The following is an 18,533-nucleotide window of genomic DNA, read 5'->3' as shown; positions in this document are numbered from 1 at the left end:
CATTTAATGTATGTTTATAATCTACATACATGGACAGATGTTACAGTGGCCTCCAAATTTCCAGTGTCAGGAGATTGTGAGAGTTGTTCTCCACAAAAACTGGAGGACAGTGTGTTGCTTATCTGTAATAAATTTTAGGGTTATTATTTATAATGGGGGGAAAGGCTATCAATATAGTTACAGTGATTATGAGCATGATTAAATCTAGACTCGAGATTTCTGCTTATATAAAGCCTTATTAAACAAACTAAAGCAAAATATAAGCATCCTGAATATGTCACGTATGAACCTCCTAGACATAGTCTTTAACTTGTGACCATTCATTCCAGGAGCATTTCAAGTTAAAATGATAGTAAACAAATGGTGGTTGTAACCAGTTCTTTTAGTTCCAACCATCTGAGCAGTCCCACAGTTACATGATCCTGCTTTAGGTGCTTGGCAACCATGATCTAGCTAGCACTTAATATAGTTCAGTGACTGTGATTACGTGCTTGCCTTTTGCGATCTTCCTTGCTTTTTCCTCCATAAAGAAAATGGGAAGCCAGCAGGGATTTTCTGGGGTAAATCTCTCCACTTGCCCCTCTGCACAACACCACACTCCTTCCCAAGCCTTAACTCCCCCTCCCTTGCACCCTTGATCAACCTACAATCCCTCAGTCTCTCCCCATCTGGAAGCAATCCCCATCTGGAAGCAGCACACCTTCAGTCTCTCCCCATCTGGAAGCAATCATTCCAAGTCATTCTCCATTGTGGGTGGAGATAATAGCCAGGCCTGGGTTGTACTCATCTGTTCAGATTGATGGACTGAGTCTGTCAAAGTTGTTAAGTCCCGCCCTTGTTGCTAGAGGCTTCCAGCTTTTGACTCAGTCCGTCAGATTGGACAGTGGTGTGGGATTGTGTCTCTGGCTTAATTGCCTTTCTACTTCTCAATTATCCCTTTTTCCCTTTTTCTATTCCTACGGATTGATATTGGACTTTGACCCTGGACTGTTATTGGACTGTTTCTTGGACTTCGGATTGTGAGTTCTTCATATTTCAACTTGTTGTGGATTGTCTTTCCTCAGCGACTGGCTTTCGCTGGTCTGCTGCGGGGGGAATCGTTTTTTCAGCTATATTTACTGTTTGTGACTGAATTGCCCTGTTGATAGAACAGCTTTCCGGGGCATTGTAGAGCTTTGCGCTCCCTCAAAGAGCTGATTTGGCATTCAGTGGAGTTCATGTGGAGCTTCGCGCTCCCCAAAGAGTTGGTCGGGCGGCCATTTTGTGTGATCTGACAGCCACCGCCCAACTGGTTTTGACAGAAGAGCTTTGTGCTCTATCAAGTGTGGATTGGAATTGCTTTGGCAGCGCCGCCACTTTTACTCTCCTCCCCGGTTTGCTGTTATCAGGTTTGGAAGCTTCGCACTCCAGCCTGCAATTTCGTCTAGCAGTTGGCGGCCATTCAGAGGAGCTTCACGCTCCCGTTACGATGCCTTTGCAGCCGCCATTTTATTTGCTGCCCAAAGCCACCTCAGACAGATCGGCTTATCAATTGGCCTCCAGGCTTCAGTCTGTGCCTCAGTTGTTTGCCATTTGACGTCTCCTCAGGGTAGGCGACATATTGATTTGCCTCCAGGCTTCTGCCTATGCCAGATTTGTATTATTTCCTTTAACAAAATCATGCTTTGAATTACTTGGTGGTTGATTCTCCTGTCACTGCGAATCTCCGGCAATTGCGACTGTGTTGCCATAGGTGACCATCAGGACTAGTCACGTTGCTGGGGGAAACCCATATACACCGTGTCTTGTGGCTGCTTTGTAAATACCAGAGTGTAATATTTTTGTGCCAGCCTGATTAATTATGCCTAAGGCATTAATTAAATCGAAGCATGGCCGAAAGGCCGGGACAGACAATCTCGGTACTTCTCGGTACTTCTTGGTACTTCTCATGGTCAGGCATCCTCTTCTGACCTGGCCCAGAAGGTTGGTACCAAGCATTCAGGCACCAGTGGCCAGTTATCTGGTTCTCATCATAGACCTTGCAAGCAGTCCTTGACTTCCAAGGATGAGAAGCGCAGGCACAAGACACTGCAGAAGCTTTGTGATAAAGCCAGCAGTAATATTGCTTCCTCTTCTCGAGCTAAGGAAGGGGCTTCTCCTTTCAGGAGACCGGAGCTCCCGCTGGAGCTGATCCCAGCAGTGACCCCAGACCAAATGTCACTTCAGGACTGTCCTGTAACCATCCCGACAATTGACCTGTGGGGACCCGTCTTGCCCGCAGAATTAGCACCTAGAGAGGTAGGCCCTGTTGTTGCTAATGTTAGTACCTGCCCGCATACATCTTCTGCACCTGCGGCTAGGGAGGTCGCAGTTTCGCAAGGCCAGGTATGCCATCAACATCTGTTGTCTGAGCAGTTACAGCAAATGATTAATTCTGCAATTCAGCAGTCGTTATCGGTGGGGCTCCTTTCCTCCCGCAGGGGCACTTCGGTCCGCTCTTTCGCCTCTGCCTCACCGGACAGAGACTACCAGAAGAAGTGTTTTTTGCAGAGGATCCTGGTTCTCTGACCACCTCCCTCGACAGTCACCCATCGATGCTGGTGAAGGTTGATTCCCAAGAATCTGGACTTTCTGATGATGAGGGCCTTCCCCCAGAACAACCTGCCTTCACAGGTTTATTCCCTCTGGCTCTTTTCAAATTGTTATTGTTTAAGGCTGTTTAAAACCAAACTTGGTTCTAATCCAGCAGAGTCGGGTTCGACACTGTCACAAGGGAGTCTAAATCCCATGTTCGCTGAACCCACCAGGCCGGTGGATTGTGTTCCAGTTCCTTGGAAGTAGTCAGGAAGCAATGGTCTTCACCTGATTCTGCCCCGGTGCCTTCCACAACTGACCGCAAGTATTTCAACGTGGCTCCAGACTTGGTGACCCTTCTTCAAGTGCCATACGTGGATGGCCCTGTTGCTGCGCTTCTGCCTAACGCTGCTATTCCGGGGGATCCGGAGGAAGGTCTTCATCCAGAAAAGCATTGCTTGGACCAGGTTCTTCAGCATGCAGATCAAGGGTTGGCCTGGATGATTCGTTCAGTAACAACTGCTTCATTTTTTAACTGGACAACTTTGCTCTGGTTAGGCCAATTGCAAGAAAAGTTGTCACCAGAGGTAACAAGACTCAGGCAGGATTTGAACAAAGTCATTGTGGCGGTCCAATTCTCTGCAGATGCCACCCTCAATGCTGCTCGTTTTGTTGCTAAGTCCCTGGCCTCTTCTGTAGCAGCTCGTTGTTTAGTCTGGCTCCGTCATTGGCAGGCACATGCTAGACACAAATGGCATCTAGCGTCTGTCCCCTTTATGGGATCCAAATTATTTGGGGAGTCTTTGGAGCCCTTTCTAATTGAAACCAAGGACAAATGAAAAGTTTTATCTACCACTCACCGTCGGGGGGAGACCCATTTTCTGCCTTATTCCCAGTGGTCCCAGTTTCGTGGATCTGATGGGGGAGCTAGTTCTTCCCGTTTCACAGGGTCCTTCAACCCCAAACACCGGGGACTTCAGGACAGGACTTCGAGAGATAGACCATTTCTAAGTAAACGGCCCTTTCATGGGGGAGGAGATTGTTCTATCCAGCGCCGTTGTTAACTGCAGTTTGGGACTCCCCATTGGTGGCAGATTGGCTCTCTTTGCCAACCTTTGGGAGATAACTACATCTGATCAATGGGTCCTCAGTACTATTAAATCGGGCTTCTCCACTCCTCTGCAGTTCTTTATTTCCTGTCCTCTTTCTAAGGATAGAATCAGACACCTCCTTATGGATTCTGGCTATTCAACAGGTGCCCGTTGATCAGATCGGACAAGGGTTAGGGTTAGGGTTAGGCTTTTCTGCCAACCCCACTTATCCCAAAAGTCATACGCAAGATCCTGTTAGAATGGGCAGAAGTCATTTTCCTGGCCCCTCATTGGCCATGGAGGAGTTGGTTCGCAGACCTCATATCTCTGTCGGTGGTATCTCCATAGAAATGTCCCCCAGGCATGGCCTCATTCAGCCAGGGGGTGGTGGTCCACCCAGACCCCAAGTGGCTTCGGTTAAGATTGAGCAGGGTTCTTTGAGGAGAGACAACATTTGCTCCTCTGTGATTCGGACCATTCCGATGGCATCACGAAGGCCGTCCACAGACATATTTATTCTGCCACATGGCAGGCATTCTGTGCTTGGTGTGAACGTGCAGGAGTTTCTCTGCTTCAGGCTTCAGTGGTGGATGTTTTGGTTTTTCTACAGGGGGCTTTCGCCAAATACGCTTTGGCGTCAGATGGCCGCTATTTCCACGGTCCTGGTATATGGGTTTTTTCCATCTTTGTCATACTATCCTCTGATACTTAGGTTCCTTAAGGGAGCCACTAACTTATGCACTCCTGTGTTGCACAGGTATCCTACCTGGGACCTATCTCTAGTTCTTAATTCACTTATGGGTGCACCGTACAAACCCCTTTGGTCAACCAGCCTTCGGCTTCTATTGTATAAAGTCTCCTTTTTAGTGGCGGTTACATCTGCAAGGAGGATTTCGGAAATTGCTGCCCTCTCTGTGAGAGGTGACTTATGTCTGTTCCACGCTGATCGTGTAGTCCTGCGGCTTGACCCTTCCTTCGTTCCAAAAATTAACATACCATTTTACCGTTTGCAGGAACTTGTACTTCCTGATTTCTGTCCTCGCCCTGCTCATCCACTGGAACGGCAGTGGCACAAGTTGGATGTCCGGAGGGCACTCCGGATATACCTCAAGAGAACTGCTGGTTTCCACAAGACAGTCTTTGTTTGTGTCCTTTCTCCCTCTCTCCTTAGGTGGCAGAGTGACTTCTTTGACCATCGGACGGTGGATCCGGCAGACGATCGCCAAGGCATATGAACTGCGATCTTTGCCCAGGCCTTCTAATTTGACTGCGCATTCTACTCGCAGAGCGGCGAAGTCAGTGGCTTGGGCCACGCAAGCTTCTTTGCTGGAGATCTGCAGGGCTGCTACCTGGACTTCCCCTTTCCCTTTTATTCAACACTACAAATTGGATAAGTTCACTTCAGCAGAAGCTGCCTTTGGGTGGAGAGTGTTACAAGAGGTTCATACAGAAGGGGAGTCTTCAAACCAGACTGGGCCTGCCCGTACCTAGGAACAGTGAACTTTGGTATGTCCCAGGCCTGGCTGCTATCTCCACCCACAATGGAGAAGAGCGTTGGTCCTACCTGAGATGCACCTTCTTGTTGGGTGGAGACAGCAGCCAGCCCCACCCTTTTCTCAGTCTGGTTTCGGTCACTAACTTTTCCTTTTCTCCCACACATCAAGTCTGTTTTCCGTCTTCACCAAAAGCTGGAAGCACCTAGCAACAAGGGCGGGACTTAACAACTTTGACAGACTCAGTCCATCAATCTGAACAGACAAGTACAACCCATCTTGTCTGCTGCGGTCTCCATCCAATGAGAAGGTGCATCTCAGGTAGGACCAATGCCCCTTCTCTGCTTGCACTGTGCTGCTCCAGCCACTTACATACCCCTGCATGTCATCCCACACATGGCAGCAGCTATTTGCCAACCTGCTGGCTGATTGGAAGCCTCCTGGGATGGGCAACTTCCTGTTGGCTTCTTCCCTGGCTTTGGTTGTGGGAAGCCATTGGAAGTTGTGAGGAAGTCCTTGTCTAACAACCACTTCAGTTGACTTAACAATGGCAGTTGGAAATGCAGGGATTCCCATCACTAAGCAATTCAGTTATGCTTCACAACCATCGCTCAGTAACAGAAATTCCAGGCTGAATTGCTGTCATAGTTCAAGGATTATCTGTATTGAGTTGCAGACAGTAATAGAGTGGCTTGCAAAGTAGATATTTTTAGATCTTATATGTAGCAAAACTGACCTTTGGTTGTGTTTGTGGCATGCTGGTTAAAATGTGCCCAAAGTGGCGGGTTTTGTGTTCTATGATTAGCAGGGAGCCCTAAGACTTGTATCCTGCCACAAAGAATTATGTCAAGGTCTTGATTGACCAAAAAGCTGATGGATACTAGAGTTTATGGGTGCATCTGTTTATGGCCAGGGCTAAAGAAGATTGTAACTTGTGATAATGAGAAACATATGGTAAAGACCATGAATTACTGAACAAATTGAAATAAAAAAAAATGTTTCCTGTTTTGAAATTTAAGAGAAAATGGAAAAGGAACTTGATCTAAATGAAGACAGCTTCATCTTGTAGATTGGCATATATCAATGTATGCAGGGGAATTAAAATTAGAATCAATTACGGCAGAAATGTAATGTCAGGATACATTAACTCAGGACATCCTTTTGCTGTGGCTGTGTAGGGAAATGCATATGCCGAGTGGCTGTTGCACATTATGTTCCAGTGAATGGTGACAATGGAAGAACCAGGAATGAGTTTGGAGAAAAATTGTGATTAACATCCCCCATTTCTCTCCGCCAGTTCTTCTCAATACATGCCAGCTCAACGCTTTCTTTCATGAAGAGTGATTTAATTTTAACTCACATGAAGAAGAAAGACTTCCGGTTTCAGAGCTCACCTTCACTTTTCCATGGATTTCATTCATAGACTGCAATGTCTAAGAAAGGGAGAATGGCTTTCCTCTTCTCCTGCACTGATCAGTTTCTGGACCACATATCCCAACCCATATCACAATAATTAATATCCCTATGTTTATAAATAAAGATAAAAGGGTTGCTTCCCAAGGGCCCACCTGACCCATCTCCCTACTAGAATTATCCCTCCATGAGAGACAATAGAAGTGGTACTACAGGTAATCCTCAATTTATGACCACAATTGGACATTGAGAAAAATGGTTGTTAACCGAGACCCCCCATGTGGCTGCTTCACTCAACTGCTACAAAAAACCAGTGTTGCTTTTTACAAGGAAAATTTCCAGTTAGAGGTATACAAGCATTGTAGTAGCTTTAATAGGTACACAAGGAATAAAGACCTCACACGGACAGTGAATCTGTTGGCCATCAAGGATGCCGCACGAAGACTTGCTGAGAGCCACGTCTCGGGAATTCAGGAAGATGCGGAGCTGCCAAATAATGGGAAAGCTCATACCCTGGAGGTGCCTACAGCCCCTCTTGAATGTTGTTTCATAAAGTTTTAAACATGATCATTGTTTTAATCAGCCTTGGCTGTTTAATAGTGTCCTTGCTGGTGGAGGTTATTAATTTTTATTATTTTTGTTTCAGGTTTATATCCCCACAGAACCTGAGAATGAGATTACACAAATTCCAAACTATACTCACATATTCACTCCTTGCTTTCGCTCCAGGAAATTGTTTTCTTGGACATTTCTAAAGCAATGATTTTCTCCAGCTGCATGAATTCTGGCACTAGGCAGAATATTTTTTAAACGTGTGAAAGAAAAAACATCAGTTACAATTCCTTGCATACTTAAAATGCTTTATTACCTTTTTCTGCCGAACAAGAAATGCATCAATAAAAGTCCTCTGATTATTTTCATCAAACTCTTTGAGATTTTCAAGGAAAGTGGCCTGTATGAATTCATGGAACTCTTTTCGGTTATTCATTATTTTTTTACGAGCATCCAAAAGGAATCCCAACTTGGGAAACACATTATACACCTGAAACAGGATAGAATAAGAGAAGTAGCAAATTAACAGAGCTGAATACTATGAATATATTTTCTGATAGACATATCAAAGCATTTTTATCCAAATAGGTTTGTTCCATAGTCTCCAAAATCAGCATCATTATCATCAAATATGAAATACGTGGGTGCTAAAGATATGATAAATCAAGTTTATTAATTAATTAAGATCCAAATCTCACAAATTAAACCTTAATAAACCCTAGGGATGACATTTTTCTTCATATGAAAGATTACATTACCAACACAGAAGGGGTTCCTACAAGGTGTAAATTTTCTTCAATTAACTTGAGTAGTCTTAGAAGTGTAGCATCGTCATATTCAAATCTCTTGCCAAGTAAAAAAGAAACTATGATATTGGCGGCTGCAGCTTTCAGAATTGTTGCTGGGTCAAATGGCTTTCCTGGTCATGAGCAATAAATTAAAACAGAATTGTGAAAGAATCCCAGAATTAAACCTGCTCTTTGTCACCTTTAGATTACTTATATATAGCATTTATCATAGAAGCTAGTTTGTACTCTGCATAGAAGTTAGCAAGAGAACATAGATATATGAGCTAAAATTTAACCCATCCTTTTAAAACCAGAAGTAATTACACATTAATGTAGTCCTAGAGACATGCATCATTTGGAGTGAGAAGCAATTACATTTCTGATGACAGTTAAAATCGAGCAGCAGCATTCTAGTCCTTGTGTTCAGTGTGGAAATGGAAGAACAGCTAAAGATAGACCACGTTGCTGGCAGCATGAAAAATAAAATGAGTAACATCAAAGCTTTTAACAAAGCTTTAATCACATCAAGCAAGAGGAAAACCTTCTTCACATAAAATCCACAAGCACCTTCTATAATTTTGTAAACAACAAACTTAAAGACTCTAGATCCATCCCACCCCTAAAAGGACCAAATGATGAAGATTGTATTGATGAAACCGTTAAAGCCAATCTCTTTAACATGTTCTTTGGCTCAGTCTTTGTAAACAGCAACAACACATACCCAATATTTCCCAGTCGTACTACAGACAATTACAAGGATTATGGTGATTTAATTCATATTGATTTTACAGAAGACAATGTTGAAAAGGCACTGCGCAATCTAAAACCATCTTTATCTATTGGACCTGATGGACTATGTGCATACTTCTTAAAAAAGCTTTCCACTGCAATTGCAGAACTTCTAAGCATAACTTTTGAAAAATATTTCAGTACCAGCACCTTGCCCTACTAATGGTCACAAGCCAAGGTCATCCCTATCTTCAAAAAGGGAGACCCTAGCCTAGTTGAAAATTACAGACCAATCTCCTTATGTTGCGTCACCTGCAAAGTCATGGAATCAATCATTAACCAATCTATTACCCTACCCCTAGAGACAAACAACCTACTTTCTAACAAACAATTTGGTTTCAGAAAAAAATTATCCTGTAATCTACAATTACTACATTGCAAAAACATTTGGACTACACATCTCGATCAGAGCAAAGCAATAGACACAGTTTACACAGACGTCTGTAAAGGTTTTGATTCAGTGGTACATGACAAATTATTTCTAAAACTAAAATCCTATGGCATTTCTGGACTCCTACATACATGGATAGCTGCCTTCCTGTCAAATAGACAACAAGTGGTCAAAACAGGAAGTGCTCTATCAAATCCTGTACCTGTTAATAGTGGTGTTCCCCAAGGCACTGTTTTAGGTCCAACACTCTTCATACTTTACATAATTGACCTTTGTGATCATATTAAAAGCAACTGTGTTCTCCTCACTGATGATGTTAAACTATTCAACACCACCGACAATGCAACTACCCTTCAAAAACACCTTGACTATGTGTCAGATTGGTCTAACAAGTGGCAACTTCAAATCTCAACCAACAAATGCTCTGTCTTGCACATTGGCAAAAAAAAAAAAAATCAAAACATAAAATACAAATTAGATGCACATGACCTTATAGATGATCCTCACTCTGTCAAGGACCTTGGAGTACTCATTTCTAAAGATCTAAGTGCCAAAGCCCATTGTAACAACATTGCCAAAAAGGCATTAAGAGTTGTTAACCTAATCTTGTGTAACTTCTTCTCTGGTAATATTTATTACTAACTAGAGCATAAAAAACATTTGCTAGACCAAATCTCAAATACGGCTCATCTGTCTGGAACCCGCATTGCATATTGGACATAAATATAATTGATATTTTACGAGAAGAGTCCTCCATTCCTCTACCCGCAATAAAATACCTTATGCCACCAGACTTCAGATTTGGGGCTTATACAACTTAGAATTACGCAGACTTCAGTCTGACCTAAGTACATAAAATTATCTACCACAATGTCTTACCTGTCAATGACTACTTCAGCTTCAAGCACAACAATACATGAGCAAATAATAGATACAAACTCAAAGTAAACCACTTCAAACTCGATTGCAGAAAATATGACTTCAATAACAGAGTGGTCAATGCCTGGAGTGCACTACCTGACTCTGTAGTTTCTTCCCCAAACCCCCAAAACTTTAACCTTAAACTGTCTACTGTTGACCTCACCCCATTCCTAAGAGGCCTGTAAGGGGCGTGCATAAGTGCACCAGCGTGCCTACTGTACCTGTCCTAATATTTTTTTTACTCTTACTCTTTTCTTGTATTCAAATTATGTTTATACTTTTACCTGTTATCTTATATATGCTTGACAAATAAATAAATAATAATAAATAATAATATTTCTCAGAAGATTTTGCAGACACTATTTTGTCACTCTTTCTTAATGCAGTATTAATATTAAGGTGGAAGCTACCATAATAATTTCATTAAATACAGAGAAAGATGTTGATAATTTTTATTAGCAATATTCATGCCTCATTCTTTCAAAATTTAGTATGCCTGACATGTGGGATCAAAATAGGAGTTTATATATTGGTGATAGTTGCATATTATGTTCCACGGAATGAAGATAATAGAATTCTGAGCCATGAATTTAAGAGGAAATTGTGCAATAATCTCAATGTGATCTTGTGGTGATAGGGAGAGTGTTAAAGGACAAGAATGCCTGGGTGGGAATGAATGAGAGGGCACAGGAAAGTGGATCACTTGTAGAGCCAAGAATTGTGGTGAATGGTGTTGGATTAGTGCTTAGGTTTTTAACTTATTCTACTTAATTGGATAACATGAGTATCACTGATTCAAAGCCTGGAGGAACAAGTAAGTCCAATTCCTAACACCTTTTCATACACAACAGCAGTGCTCATATTGGAAACAATTTATCCTTCTGTAAACTTCAATAGCTAATTTAGTATAACAGTTCCTCATAAATAACAGTTATTGGCATATTTTTCTGAAAAGGTTCCTCTAGATCTTCTATACATAGATTGTCTTGAAAGATAACTGGTAACTCTGTAGGACAGGATACCAACTCACCTTCATATGTCTCATATGTTTTTATCAAGACACTGCACTCTTCACTGATTTTGTCTTCAACAATCCTCTTGCCCATTCCATAATCCTGTAATGCAGATATTGAAAACTGCCGCATCTTTCTCCAATTCTCACCATGAGCAAAAATAATACCTGGAGAGGTAAATAAGAGGTCAAATTAGAAATAAGAGTTCAAATCGAAGATAAGTTTGAACCAGGAAAATTCCATCATTATAATGCATTTGTCTGAAGAGTATAAAAATTGAAGGGCATGGAAAGCATTTATTTACTATTACTATTTATTAGCATAGCAAATGCAGTGTTCATGATCTCATCAGGTGGTTACTTAAGTGTGAAGTTTAAAGTTTAAGCTGCCTATGATAAGTAAGGATTACAGTTCAGCATGTAAAAATACCCCTGGTGTCTCTTGCAAGGAGAAATAATAGGAGATAATCCAAACTGAACTCTGGGAGAACACCCCACCCTTCCTTCCTTAGACAGTGGACCAGCTCATTTCAACATTTACTACTGACTTGGCTGTGCAAATTCTCAGGTAGCATAATTTGGGGCAAATGAAGAACAATGCATGCATGATACTGGGGTTTCCTGCACCCCAAATTTGCAAACAAGTAAAACAAACATGTTCAAGGATTGGATTCTTACTGTTAGTACAATTATTCCTTACAGAGTTATCCTGTAGTAAGATGGGTGGGCATTAAATTTAATAAATAAAAAATTGCTATATCTTTTGTTCTCTGGATGCCTCTGTCTGTTGGCACTGAGGGATTAAGTCAAATCAATCTGTTGTGCTTTCCAGAAGCTGTCCAAATTCTCTTCTATGAAAACTTCAGAGGAAACATTCTTAAGGTGACCAGATTTTAACATTGGTAAAGAGGGACATTGTGGGCGTGGCTTATTTTGTGGGCGTGGCTAGCTGGTCATGTGACCGGGTGGCCATGGCTATGTGTATAGGGTAAGGTGAACAGATTTTAACATTGGTAAGAGGGACACCATTGTGGGCGTGGCTTATTGTGTGGGCGTGGCTTGGAGGCCATGTGACTGGGTGGGCGTGGCTAGCTGGTCATGTGACCGGGTGGCCATGGCTATGTGTATAGGGACTACTCAGAGGGCTGGAAAGTCATTTCTGACAGGTCCTCACACTTTTGACTGGTCCTCACACTTATGACCATCCTCACATTTATGCCCGTGCAGCATTCTTAACAACCATGTCACTCATTTCACAACTGCTTCTCTTCACCATGGTGACAAGATAGGGCAAAAACGTAAAATGTGAGGACAGTCGTAAGTTCGAGGACTGGTCAAAAATGCGAGGACCAGTCAAAAATAACTTTTTCAGCCCTCTGAGTAGTCCATATGCACAAAAGGACTAACCAGAGGGCTGAAAAAAGTCATTTCTGACAGGTCCTCGCACTTTTGACTGGTCCTCACACTTATGACCATCCTCACATTTATGCCCGTGCAGCATTCTTAACAACCATGTCACTCATTTCACAACTGCTTCTTTTCACCATGGTGATAAGATAGGGCAAGAAACGTAAAATGTGAGGACAGTCGTAAGTTCGAGGACTGGTCAAAAGTGCGAGGACCAGTCAAAAATAACTTTTTCAGCCCTCTGAGTAGTCCATATGCATAAAAGGATACAGTAATTGAGAGGGATGAAGGAAGGGAAGGAAAATTAGAGTAGGAGTGACGGTTAAGAGAGGGAGGAAGAGAGGAGGAGAAGGAGAAAGGAAGAGGAAGTAGGGAGGAGAAGAAGAGGGGGGGAAGAGAAAGTAAGAAGGAAAGAAAAGAGAGGTGGTAGGTTTGAGGAGAAAGATTGCTGTACAATAAAAAAGATGAAAGGGAAGAAAGCCAACCCCAAACAAATATAAAGATATTAAGATAAAGAATGAATTGTTAAACTTTAAAGAATAAAAGAGAACAAATATGAATAAATAGCAATAATTAGAAACACACATACATACAATGTATTTTCTTTGAACAGAATATTTGGCTGGTTCACAAATTTAAACAGTGTTTAGTCATTTCAATTAAATTTACAATTTCTATATTTACTTTTTGCCATATTTATTCCTCATCTATTTTTTTAAAAAAACAATATTACCCTTCATCCTCATCTCTAATCTTAATCAAATTCAATTTTTCCCTTCTATTCTATTTTATACCCCTTCCCATTGTCATCTATTTTTATATCCATCCTCACATTGGTTAATTATGTAATTATGTAATACAGTTGTTTAATACAAATTCAACATTTTAATATAAATCAATTAGTTATATAACTATCTTTTTTGTATATTAATCAATATGAACATGAATATTCCAATTATTTCCATGCAATCCAATTTCTTACAAATCAATTAATTATACTTACCAATAATAATAAACCAAATAATTTCCCCCATATATTCCTCCAACCACAACTTAACCATATCTGCTTTCAACACAGTATACAATTAATAATATCTCAATTATTACAATTCCCTAGTTAAAAAGAGCTTTTTTTTCTTTTGTGTTTTAAAATCTTGAACTCTCCTCTTTTGCCCTAAATAATTTTCCATTGTTTGCACTTACCTTTTTTGGTGAGGAAAAGGAAAATAAATCTGCTGCCTAATTTTCCAACGTTGCAAGCAAACCGCAAAGCCAACAGCCTGTTTTACTTTCACTTTCGTTTTGAGCTTGGTTTGCACAAAGAGGAAAAAAAAACTGAGCAATTTAGCAAGAACAGAGCCCTGTGCAAATCAGCTGAGAGGGGGAAGCCGAGCTAATTAACGTAGGGCGGCCCTTTGAAGCCCCGGGGCAAGAGTTTAAACAGGTTTTTTCCCTCTAGCCATCAGCGGGGATTCAGGAGGCAGCCGGGAACCAGGAGGCAGAATGAAAAATCGGGACTTTTTTAAAACGCCGCGGGACGCGGGACAAATTGCTCAAAAGCGGGACTGTCCCGCCAAAAGCGGGACGTCTGGTCACCTTAAACATTCTATATGTAATCCTTGTTTATCAACTGTAAATAGTTCTGGGGAAAAGGTTGCTATGTGGCATGGTTGCTAAACAAACCATGAGACACACAGGGAGTGACAGAGGGAGGGGGGAGAGAAAGAAGAGCTGCAAAGATACTGGTTGCTGCCATCTGCATTGGCTCCCGGTGGTCTTCTGGGTGCGCTTCAAGGTGTTGGTTACCACCTTTAAAGAGCTCCATGGCTTAGGGCCTGGGTACTTACGGGACCGCCTTCTGCCACAGATAGCCTCCCATGGCCAGTACGCTCCCACAGAGAGGGACTCCTCAAGGTGCCGTTGGCCAGGCAATGTCGGCTGGCAACCCCCAGGGGGAGGGCCTTCTCTGTGGCAGCACCTGTCCTTTGGAACAACCTGCCCCGGAGATACATAGGATCCCAGATCTCTGTGCTTTTCGCCGTGCCCTTAAAACATTTTTATTTCATCAAGCTGGGCTAGCTTGACCACCCTCCTCCTTTAGATATTTTTAGATATTTTTAATTTATAAATTGATTTTAGTTGGGGTGTTTTAAAGTTTATATCAGGCCAAAACTTTTTTAATTCTTTTAAAAATAATCTTAAATTTTGTATGTGAATGTTTTTATTTTTGGCTGTTCACCGCCCTGAGTCCAGTAGGAGAAGGGCGGTATAAAAATAAAATAAAATAAAATAAAATAAAATAAAATAAAATAAAATAAAATAAAATAAAATAAAATAAAATAAAATAAAATAAAATAAAATAAAATAAAATAATAAAATAATAAAATAAAATAAAATAAAATAAAATAAAATAAAATAAAATAAAATAAAATAAAATAATAAAATAAAATAAAATAAATCTCCTTTAGATAAAGTTCTCTTGGGCAGCAACACCAGCATTACTCTTAGTTTGGTGCAAGAAGTTTGGGTGTAAGCGCATGCATTGGTTGAAAAATGTTCTTTTTTAATACTGTTTACTACCATTTATTACCATCATATTTTCATCGTATTTCTGAGTGAGTTGTACATAATATTGACTAGAGTTTTGCAAGGAGCATCACCTGCAATCTAGAATAATAATAATAATAATAATAATAATAATAATAATAATAATAATAATAATAATAATAATAATATTATATATATACCGCCCTTCTCCCGAAGGACTTGGGGCGGTGTACAGCCAGAATTAAAATATAAATATACAATATTCAGCAATATTCAGCGATGGCACCAGCTGACTATACCAGGATGCTGGGAGTCACAGCCACTCAGTCTTGGAATGGTTGAGCTTGAGCCTATTTCTCCCCATCCAGACCCGCACGGCCTCCAGGCAGCGGGACATCACATCAAGGGCATCATTGGAGTGGTTATAAACAACTTACCAAAACCCTTTGTATAGTCCTCAAAAATGGGGACAATAGCTCTCTCTGCAAATGCCTCTGCCTGGTTCACCAAAGCCTCTTTGACCGTCTCATAGCCAGTCAGCACCACCATTTCCTGGCATCCCATTTGAAGACGGAAAACGGAACCATATTCTTTTGACAACTGGAATTCAGCAGATGAAAAATGAGAGGCAGTTCTGATCCACAATTAGTCTCACATAAGGAAAATTCTGTTACAAGTCATGTCTCACAAATCCGAGATTGAAGTATTTCTTCCTTTCTTTTGTGTTTTAAGTTATTATACTGTTTTTTTTTTAAAAAAACAAGCATACAAATAGTATTGTCCATTGGATACTCATGACAGAATTTGGTCACGTTTTGGAAATTTTAAAGAAGTTAGCTATGCAGGAGGAACATTTTCAATAATAACAATTTCTGATATATTAATTTCTATCCCTCCATGCAACACCATTCTTGATCCACTGCACACAACATGGCACATTGACTGCTCAGCTGTGCATAAGCGCTAACACCTCAAGAAAATGAAACAGTTTTAAGAAATGCCTATAAAATAAAATGCCAGCAGTTATTCCCAGATCCATCCTTGTCTAAATCAGGAAACTTCTGGTGCTTTGTAATCTTTCCTAAAGTGATAGGAAGAGACTGATACCATCGCCTCCTAAAGCAGGGAAAGTCTGACTTCCAAGCTACAGAGTTGTTCTTCAAGTACCACATATTCATTACGTTATTATTCATTTATGTTGGACTTGATGTGGTATGTTATTTTCCTCAGCTGCTGCAGAACCCTCTCTACTGTCTTTCATTGTTACTGAAGGTTGCTAGCATATCTGTTTAATTCTAAAGGACAAGACAGAGCTGATAGCGGTCTTCCAATCCAAATGGCTTGGAAGAATTAGCTACTTACAACAAAAACAGGGATTCGCTTAAAAATGACGTGGAGTACTTTATCAATATATTTGCTTCTGTCTTGAAACATTATGTCTACCACTCATTCCTTCCCAATAATCCTGTTTACAAATGTCTCCATTTATGCTGTAGAAATGGGAACTTTAAACTACCTCACATGTTCAGCAATGAACTGATATTATCAATGGACGAAGGATTTTTTTTAATGCAGTCTGTAATGACACCATTTATCACATATTCTCTCATTTTACCATGTAATCTATCTGACATGTGATAGATTAATATGCATAAGAGCAACAATCTCATCTCCTTCTATATAACTGCAACACTTTGAATTTATTTTAAATATAATATATCAGAATTTAAAGAAATCTAGTGCAAAAACCCATGTAATTATTTTAAAAATACTGACAGTTATTATTTTTTTTCCACATATTTGATACACCTTTGTAAAATCTTCAAAATTTTAAAGCAGGCTGCAAATTCTTGGTGGGGGGAGGGAAGATATTTCCAAACCTTTAATTCTTTGAACCTTGTCATATTTAAGCTGGAATTAAAAACCTGTGAATAAGATTCAAAAGTATGTTTTTCACTCAGCTGATTTGGAAAAGTTCTCTGGAACAGGAAATAACAGCCAAAATTTTTGAACAATGGGCATTTCACTAAGAATATATCTTATTAAAATATGTTAACCTACAGATTATTATATTAATACAGATACCAATGTAAGATTTTTACATTTTCCTTCCTCTACATAGTCATAGGCAATTTCAATCACCCTTTCAAGTTTCAGATAAACAATTAAAAAAATCGTATAAACAAATATTTTTGTTTGTATAATCCTTGCAGCATATATAAACAAATGCAAACACCAAGTTAATGTCATTTTTATACATTTCCATAGACTCCATAAAACCAACAGGGAGCATATCAATCTCTTCCAGTTAACTGGATAACCTGATAAATTGCTAAACTTTTATATCAACATCAGTACACTTTGGCAAAGAACATTCATAGTTGTTAATCATCAGGTTTACCTTTATCATTGTCTTAAAAGGCCTCTTGAAATCCATTATGTGCAGATTTCCCAAAATGGGTATTGTCCTGGGTCCAGGTGGCAACTTTTGGGAGCTGTTATTCTGGGAACTACTCATTTTGAAAAGGAATAAAACTGTAAGAATGAATAGTAATAATAATAATAAAACAAGTCCAATCCAAGCCATTTCCTTTCAGAAGCAGTTTTCAGTAACAATTATAATGAAATCTGCAAACTGAAATAATATAAACATTCAAACTATTGCACTAAGCAGAAACTCAGCTAGTGTTTCTACTGAATCATCAGACTGCCCCTTATGCTAAATCACTTCCAACCTTGCCTTGGTTTTCTATCTCCTCCTTAGGAATTTGATTTATAATTGATTGTTTACCATTCGCTCTCTTATGGTGTGGGTGGTGCTTATCCTTAAATGAAGGCATTGCAAAACAGATTCAAACTTCTTTGAACTGCCCAGCAATCCAATACTTGAAACACCTTTTGGATTATGAAATCCTCTTGTTTGTTAACAAGATTACAGATAAGGAATCCAGAAAATGGAATAATTTAGTCCATTAATGTTCTGGATCCAAAGAGCAACAGGACATATCTCCTTGAGTAATTATTCAGCTGATATTTTCACACAATTCTAGATAATTTCCCATTTCTGCCCAATCAACTGAGAAGGAAATGGGGCCTTTTTTCCATTTTCTGCTTGATCTGTTATTTCTGTCACCACATTGTTTTCTGAGGTGTAATTTCTCTTTGCTTGGATCACTCTGATATAGTGGGATTTTCTTAGATGTTCTCCTATGAAGCAAAATCCCAGTATATGAATGAATGGCTTATGATAGAAATTGGCCACTAAATAGTGGTGATGCATTGTGGATTATCATAAATAGCCCTTTTAGAGCAGGGGTGGGTTCTACTTACCTTTACTACCGGTTAGCAATGGGATCGTGCATGCGCAGATCGCTTCTGATGATGTCAGGGTCAGTGGGAGGAGCCTCCTGCCGGTTTTACTACTGGTTCTATAGAACCGGTCTGAACCGGGGGCAACCCACCACTGTTTTAGAGAATTAAATTCTTCAAGCATGTGTATAGAAACAACATAGCTCCTTGCGTCCACCTTATTTACTATATATCTTCAGTAAGCTTCAGAAAATATTCTAGATGAGG

The 18,533-nt window shown here is 40.3% G+C and overlaps 1 protein-coding gene across 1 annotated transcript in view; it reads right to left on the bottom strand.

The window, feature by feature from the left end:
* The window catches only part of LOC139309043 (cytochrome P450 2K1-like), a 33,311-nt gene extending 15,902 nt beyond the window's left edge, over window positions 1–17,409 (bottom strand). The window contains exons 1-5 of the mRNA XM_070933107.1: window positions 17,359–17,409; window positions 15,395–15,557; window positions 11,022–11,171; window positions 7,861–8,021; window positions 7,419–7,592 (exon numbers count right to left, since the gene is read on the bottom strand). Coding sequence (XP_070789208.1) covers window positions 7,419–7,592; window positions 7,861–8,021; window positions 11,022–11,171; window positions 15,395–15,557; window positions 17,359–17,394 — 684 coding nt within the window. The 5' untranslated portion in view covers window positions 17,395–17,409. The remainder of the gene's footprint in view (window positions 1–7,418; window positions 7,593–7,860; window positions 8,022–11,021; window positions 11,172–15,394; window positions 15,558–17,358) is intronic.
* Window positions 17,410–18,533: the final 1,124 nt, after the last annotated feature.

Source organism: Pituophis catenifer, unplaced genomic scaffold (assembly GCF_029215685.1).
Source record: "Pituophis catenifer annectens isolate HBS135680 unplaced genomic scaffold, rPitCat1.0.hap2 SCAF_1, whole genome shotgun sequence".
Taxonomy (NCBI): Eukaryota; Metazoa; Chordata; class Lepidosauria; order Squamata; family Colubridae; genus Pituophis; species Pituophis catenifer.
Note: the sequence above shows the minus strand (reverse complement) of the source record. Positions and strands in the feature narration are given on the sequence as shown.